The sequence below is a fragment of the Montipora capricornis genome, chromosome 3, assembly GCF_036669925.1.
Source record: "Montipora capricornis isolate CH-2021 chromosome 3, ASM3666992v2, whole genome shotgun sequence".
Taxonomy (NCBI): domain Eukaryota; kingdom Metazoa; phylum Cnidaria; class Anthozoa; order Scleractinia; family Acroporidae; genus Montipora; species Montipora capricornis.
In genome coordinates, this window is record NC_090885.1 from 58,328,268 (window position 1) to 58,336,466 (window position 8,199).

The following is an 8,199-nucleotide window of genomic DNA, read 5'->3' on the forward strand; positions in this document are numbered from 1 at the left end:
ATGATCAATGTTGGGCCCGATTTACACGTTGGATTTTTGGCGTATGCGACAAGCTTACGACAGGCTTACGACATGACTTACAATTGTAGCAGCGTTTTAAGGGCCCACACACGGATTTTTCGCGCGTGGCTAAGGAAGTGAAATGTTAATTCCGGTGACTGACGTCATCATATCAAGAAAATATGAGACATTTTGGGTCTCCAAGCTTGCAATTTAGCGGCAAAAGTGAGTCACCGGCTTTTAGCAAGGCAACTCGTTCGTAGTTCGTGGAGTGTCGCCAGGTAGGGTAATAGTTGTGTTATTTTGAGCAACATATGCTGTTTCTCGTCAAATTAAACCCGGAATTCTCAACTTAACTATTAGAAGAGCCCAAGGCAACTTTAGCATTGCCTTTATTTATCTTTTTGTTTCGGTAGGACAGCTTAGTTTTGACTGCTGCTCGTACTGCAGCCGCCGTATGCAAGGTAATTGTTGTTTGCATCGAAGGTTTTTCCTCACCCATCGTCGCGCTTGTTCTCAGATCAACCTGCGCATGCGTAAACGAACTGACATCCGGTTTGAGAAAAAGCTAAATTTCCGGCGATCTTAAATAGGCCACTTTGAAAAATACCATAATACTCTTTGCTTATTCCCCCAAATTTTGCATAAGCATTGTTTCCAGTTTCTCTTGGGACTTACAATGGTCCCAAGAGAAAACAAAAACAATGCCTATGCAAAATTTGAGCGGATAAACAAAGAGTATTATGGTATTTTCCAAAGTGGCCTATTAATATGGCACGTTTCACCTCCAAATACAGAAAATAGCTTAGCACTGATTTTTTCAAATCATCTTTTTTGAAAATTTTATGGGTATTTCAGTATCGTTTATCTCTCTAAAAACAACATTTTTTCAAAAGAAAAAGAAAACCATGCTTCGCTGGATGCAAAAACGAATAGAAATTATCAAACCACTGATAAAATACCCAAATTGTGTAGCACGTAGACAAATTCATTGGTCACGTGATCTTGGGCGTGGCACGATGACGTCATTGGTTTACAAAAGTTGGAAACTGACCAAAATAATGCCAAATTCTCTCAAATTACTTAACCATTACATCCTTAGCAACGCACCCTAAAAAACACATCAGTGACCCTTAAAACATGTTTTACTTGAAAATGCTACCACATTTTGCTGACGTACACGACAATCGTAAACGAGTTGTAGGTCTGTCGTAAGCTTGTCGCATGCGACAAAAATCGTACCGTGTAAATCGGTCCTTAAGATAATAATAAAGAATGTCAGTGATGAAGAACGTTATGTAGCTAGAATATTAAAATGAAACGACTGAAAATCAGCCCACATACGCTCGCGTGTAAGCCTCACGTTTACGTGAAACGCAAACGGCAAAGGTGACCACGTGGCCATAGTTTTCCCCGCCATTTTTTGCCTTTCCCGGTTGCCGCTTGCCGTTGCTACGTGAAAGTAGGCATTTTAGCGTTTACCATGCCTTGTTATGCGAATAATTTAAGCAGTGTTAATTTATGTTAACGTTAATTTCCGCGCTGTTGATTACGTAGCGCTTTAATTCCGCTACCTTAATTACCATTATTTTCCCTATATCTGTGACACACTCCCCTAGACATTTTTTACACCCGGCCAAACGATAGTTTTTATTCACGCACTTTATTTCACAGCAATCTTTCATATGAGTACATCGTTTACTGTACTTCAACAGCAATTTCTTGCTTGCTTGCTTCGATTTCGGGATCATGGACACTGTGAACAACGCTCGAAGTGGCCAGATTTCTTAAATTAACCCATCCGTTTAGGAACAATTGCACGATCATTGTGGGCGTTTTGGAATTTTACTGTTAATGTTGATATAAATTTGTTCCCATTCTTAAAATCTTCTATTTTTTGGGGAGTAGGGGGAGGGTCAGGGTGTAGCAGACGCGTTTTCTTAAGTGCTCATCTTTTAAATTCTAAGGAGCTTCACAATTCAATACAGAATCCATCCAAATGTTAACAATTTTACGTCATCAGCACGTGTATGGAGTATGGTTGCTCTAATAAGTAGATGAATTATTTTCATTTTTCCATCGGTTATAGGACCTGCTTATGAAGTAGCCTGCAGAGCAGGCGTTTTTTGGCAGGCGGACGTTTGTTGAAGGTCCAACGTTCCTAATGGCCAGCCATTTTGAAAGCCCATAGCCGGTAGAGGATGGGGAAGAAGGGACTGTCCTTCTCTCACTCAGCCCTCTGTTAGTCTCGCTATCCAAGATGTCGGCCGATAATTGTTTCCAGAACAAAAATACGCCAGCCCTGCTTTGCAGGCTATTTATGAAGCTGTAGTTGTACTTCATTTCTATAGGAATTTAATAGGTCGTCTTATTCAGTGTTTCTATGCTTTTATTAACTTACAGTCTTTTGCAAACCTCTTCTCATGTTTCCCTTTAACAACGCATGCTTGAACAAGGAGTATTTTTCCCAAAAACCATTGGCCTTCATGTCCTCTGGTCTCCGACTTGCACCAGGTGCGGATGGTTCACCCGGAGGCTCTATTGAACTTTGTGGGCATTTTAACTCTTTCATCGAAATTCCAAATTTTGAATATGGCTACGCGGATGCTGGAAGATCCATCACCATACTGGCGTTTGTTTATCCTACTGGAGGTTGTGGGCCAATAATATGCTATGAGGTACATGGCTATGGCTTACAAATATGGTGTGAACAAGCCGGAGTCAACAACGGGATTGGGACATTAACAGCTTGCTTCGTTCGAAGAGACTTAGTAGTAGTAGCTCTCCCCATCAGAAAAACTGTTTTACAGATCAATACGTGGAATTACATTGGGGTTTCGTACGATCACAGTTCAGGAATGGCGCGTCTCTGGCACAATGGAAATGAAGTGGAAGCCACCTTCATTGGCGTGAATTTTTCCTTGGCAACGCAGTTCCCTATTCGGATTGGAGCGCTAGCAAAACCTTTGCAAAATGCTTTCTTTACAGGAAGAATATCCCATCTGCATATCTATTCCGAAGCGTTGGGGATTGAAAATATTCGAGCAGTTGGATGTATTTCTCAAACCAGTGAGTATTTTTACATGAAGAAAAATGATCATGTTGTTGCATGCAAAGTCTTAAAAGCCCACAGGTACCCCAAGCTCGATATATGAGCAGCTCTTTATCTGATGACCTTTGCATTGTTACGTGATTCGAGCAATTTGCCTCTTTATAAGGATTTGTATGGGGAAAATAACGATTGTTTGTGTGACCTATGAAAATGTAGCGATTTAAATAAAAATCGTCTTACCTTACTTTAGTTGAGTGCTTTTTCCTTCCTGTGTGGTCTTTGAGCCGATTTACGGCCATTCGTGTTAGTTTTAGAGGAACCGGTTTGCTCCCTCAAATATATTAACCAAGGTTGGGTACTCTCACGATGCAGTCGATCCGATCCGCCGAAGGAAAACAGCCGTAAATTGTCTCCAGCCGCTCCAGTCGCCTCGAAATTAAGGGTAGAGCAAGGAAGATAGTTAATTTTTCCTTCCGTGGTCTTTGCTTGGCGTCGAATCTTCACAGAGGCCGAATAAAACGTTGGCAATCTTTGAAAACTTTCCCGTTTTAGCCATCGAAAGAGGCTTTGTTCAAGTCTCGCGTTACCCCAACGATCAAAAGTTAGCTTAGCGACCCGGCCAGAGACTCCACTCCGGGTGGGAATCAGTCCTTTGCTCCCATCAAAAATTAATACCCTCGTACCCGGCAGTTCTCAATACTCGTTGTTGTTCATCTGTGAAACTAAAGAAAGACTTAAGCTGTAGGATTTCAAGGAAGTGATTTTTGATTGGAGCAAAGGACTGTCTCCCATGGCCGTAAATCGGCTCAAAGACCACACAGGAGGGAAAAAACACTCAACTTAAGTAAGGTAAGACGATTTTTATTTAAATCGCTACATTTTCATTGGTCACAGAAACAATCGTTATTTTCCCCATACAAATCCTTAAAAGCAGGCAAATTGCTCGAGTCACGTAACAATGAAAGGTCATCATATAAAGAGCTGCTCATATATCGAGCTTGGGGTACCTGTGAAAAGCCAGGCCAAAGATACATGGGCTTGTTTTTAAGGCGTCCTTTAAAAATTTTTGGATCTAAAAAGACAATGGTAAAAAAACGATCTTATGATTCTGAAAAACTTGTTTTCTTCACTCGTTTTGAGTTACCAATGTGTGTTGAATCTCATCCTTACATTTTCTCAAACAACTCGCATTTGAACAGGAAAGTGCAAGCCTCAAGTTGGCCCAGCAGGTAAAGAAGAATTGGACAAAAGCATCATCGCATCTGAAGGTTTTGATGATGACGAAGAATCGGAAGTAGATACATCAGGGAAAGCCCAAAGAGTACCTGACGTCAGATTTGAGGCATACGCCATACAGGATCAGAGGATTCTGGACAGTGACGATGACGTTATTAGGTTTAACGACAGACTAAGGGAAGAGGAGCAGGTTTTAGCTGAGCCACGAGGTGGTTGGAAATTCCAAAATCCCTCCCGCGAAAGGCAGAAGATTAAGAAAATCATTCGTAGAGAACTTGGAAAGGAGGACTTCATGAGTGAAGAAGAAGCCTCCAAGGTGAGGTGTTGAAACGTAAAAGACCTGCGCTGTTGAACATGTTCAGTTGCATTAAGGTTTATAACCCATTAATTTTCGCGCGACTTTAATCACGTGGCGTAAAATCACAGGATGGATATTAAACGATTATGAACGCGCCTTAGATATGAGAGGATAACTAGCCAACGAGGTGCGTAGCCCCGAGTTGGCTATAGATAGTGGAATAGCTGTTTTATTAAATGTTCGTTAATTGTAAATGCATGGACAGTTGAAATTAAAGCCAATCAGTTTCCAGTTTGGCGGGGGTAATCAATTTCCATATTAGGTCACACGGTACATGAGCTGATAACCTAGACTAAGTGAGCCAATCAGAGAGCTAGAGACGCAATATCCGGGGTCGCGGAAAGTTCAACAACACGCAATCACCCCCATCTGCGTTGATATTTGTCCTCCAATTATTTCGGTAAAAAAGGAAACAAAGCCAGCAAGGAGAAAAAAAAAAAAAGAAAAAAACAGAACGAGTTTCATCTTTTCACCTTTATCATTTTACATGTAAGAAAAACGTTTAGTGATGGACATTGGCCCCATATGCTGTCTGGGAAAGTGAATACAGAAAAGCCAATAAAATTTGCTGCAACATTTTTGGTCCAGTCACAGTGGAATAAGGTGTACTTACTTACGTCAATCGCGCGCACTCACCATCGAAGCGCATTAGCCATCAGGCCCCAGTTGTTTGAAGCGTTAACAGCGCTATCCACTGGATAACTCAATCGGTTTTGCTGGTGTTTATCCGCTGAATAGTGATTTATCCGGTGGATAGCGTTATCCACCTTTTGAACAACAAAGGCCAGATCAACAGCGGCTATTAACGAGTTGTTTTTGCGCAATATGAAAATTAATAGGGAGATTATAAAATAAAATTTTTAACTTGCTAGTATGTCGGCTGATAATGACCTTAGCTGACAGATTGCCCTCAAATTTCCACATTTTTCCTCAAAGCTTCGCTTCTCAGCCGAATATTCACTTGTCAGACAGTGTCCGACACTGCCCGAAAAGTGAATATGTGATTATAAAAGTGATTATGTCCGGACATAATCAGCCGACACAGGAACCCACATTGGGTTCCTGGCCGACACACGAGCCCGCCTAAAGGGGTTTAATTACGAAGTATTACCACGAACCCGCGACTTCAAGAAAAGAAGACGCCCCATGAAAAACGTGGCCATGAAAAACGTGGCTTATGCAAGCGCTTGTTTCCTTGTCATTCGAAAATATAACTTAAGACAGTCAGAGACCTTCATATTAGCCATCTCTATCGCACATCACACGCACATTCTGAGGTCGGACGCATTATCCACCAATTTTTGATCCCGGTTCCTTTCCGAAAGCAAATCATCGTCGCTTAATTAAGAGACAGCGAATGAGACTTGTAATTTACAATTTTTCTCTTACTGTTAAAATCAGAACAAGATTTTGTTAATTGCAATTATTAAACTGTATGAATCTCATTTTAGGTTGATGATGTATGGAATTTGGCTATGGAAAACCGCTGGCGCCTATATCGAAGATGGGTCAACGATGCTCTGAAGAATTGTTACAGAAGTATCACCGAGTTGCAAGAAACCTTTGAAACAGAGACCAGCAATCTAAAACGTTTAAAAGAAGAAGAAGACCTGTATGTCCTCAAAAACGCAGATGTCATTGGAATGACGACCACAGGTGTGTGATTTTGAGAGGTCTCTCCTTAATCATGTATGAAGAATTGATTATTTCGATTCTACATTCTCACTATTGTCTTTTAGCAGGTGCTCTTCAGATGAGATCCTTGTTTTAGAACAATGCAAATACCCGAGCGCGTCGAATATATGCATTAATAATACAGCTGTATGTACTTCTTTCTTTTGCATTTCTTTTGCCAAAATTCCCCTCCCAATCCTCAATTTCCTCGGCCTACTCGAGCTCATTGTTCTATGCCAGACCTCTATCACTTTCTGCTTCCCTCCCTTTCCTTACCTCCAACGAAGTCAGAACTATGTTCCTCTTAACCTGCGATCAAGCGTACTTTTCATGAGACAGGGCGCTAAAAAGTACGCCTGATACAATTTCTTAACGAGTCGTCTGCCGCCCACCTGTCAAGAGTGATGTTATCATGTGTCATGCTATAAATGTGAGCCAATCAGATTTTACCGGAAATTACCTGCAAGCTGCGATTCAAGTAAAGACGCGACAAAAACAAAATAGCACTCTGGCTTTGATTTCTGCAATCAAAGCTATTTCTGCAAATCCTGCTTGACAGTTGGTGCGGTTTCTCTGTTCAAACCATCAAGGAACAAAGAATTTCGAGATAAAATGGCAGAAAAAGCCCGAATTCTTCATGTCATCATCAGGCGCAATCAACAGTACAATAAACTTTATTTAAACTCGAATATTTGAGATGCCAATAAAAGATGCTATAAAAATAGATATGAGGAAAATGGACTTTGAGAAATTCTAGTTTTTCAGCATCAGCTACTCAGCTATCATTTTGTTAGAAGTGTGTTCAGATTGTTCAGCGATTCCGTAAACAGTGTCGAATTTCTCTGTCAAGCTCGGCTGATTCCCCGAATGTGGCAGCCCTAAAGTTCTATTCGGTTCTTTTTGGATTCGCAACTTGTTGCTTCCGAAAATATTCCAAAGGACTTGCCACAACTACAAACGTTTTCGAGTTGGTGGAAGAAGAACGATGCATTTTCTTCTAGAATGTTCGGGCCTGTATTAATAACACTATTGCGAAATCCCGTAGGAAGTACAACTGTAATGTCTTCTTATACTCAAAGCATTCTTCGGATGCATTCTCCCCGCTCTTCCTTTAAAGGTTTTTGAAAAAAAATCTGAAGTCGAAGCAACAGCAGCTGTAAACAGAGCCTAAACATCACTCGTGTTGAAATCCTTCTTGGCGGCCATAATTTCATCAGCTGTTAACCGATTTACAAGAAGTATGATTTGCAATTCTGTAACCAATCGGAGCGAGGCTCCAAAAGCTCTATTGTTTTTCGGCCAATCAGAGTAAAGTCCAGATTCTGGACTACGAGCAGACGACTCGTTAAGAAATTGTCTCAGGCGTACCTTTTCCCACCATGTCTAAGGAAAAGTACGCCTGATCGCAGGTTATGTTCCTCTGTACCACAAGTGCAAGTGGCACGTGGATGAGCTAACATGATAAGTTGCCTGGTCGCATTTGGAATTTGGTCTGGGCAATACGTATTAAGCAGACATAAAGAGCTACAATAGTGATATACAGTTGCATCATGCAATGAAGTGCACTCCACGAAGTAGAGCAACGCGTCTTCGTAATGATTGGTACGTGGAACAGCGTGCGTTGCCTTCAATCGCTATGCATATGCAGACCTTGGTACTTCCGTTTAGAGAGGTGAGTTCAAGTTTCACAGGAAGAAGTACCGCCAGCAGTGGTGATTTCATTGAAGAACAATAGGTCTTAGGACAATTTCCAAGGCCTGTTTTATCGTTCATCAGAACGCAGACTAAATAACAAACACTCTATGAAGCTACAGCAAGTTGCAAAATTAGTGGAGACACTTCACTATCTTGGGCATTAGTAATTTACTTATTATCTCCC

General features: G+C 41.2%; 1 protein-coding gene across 1 annotated transcript in view; it reads left to right on the forward strand.

Annotated features, from left to right (window-relative positions):
* The window catches only part of LOC138043496 (NFX1-type zinc finger-containing protein 1-like), a 60,413-nt gene that overhangs the window by 18,891 nt on the left and 33,323 nt on the right, over positions 1 to 8,199 (forward strand). The window contains exons 8-10 of the mRNA XM_068889791.1: positions 2,404 to 3,069; positions 4,252 to 4,604; positions 6,098 to 6,302. Of these exons, the coding sequence (XP_068745892.1) occupies positions 2,404 to 3,069; positions 4,252 to 4,604; positions 6,098 to 6,302 (1,224 nt within the window). The remainder of the gene's footprint in view (positions 1 to 2,403; positions 3,070 to 4,251; positions 4,605 to 6,097; positions 6,303 to 8,199) is intronic.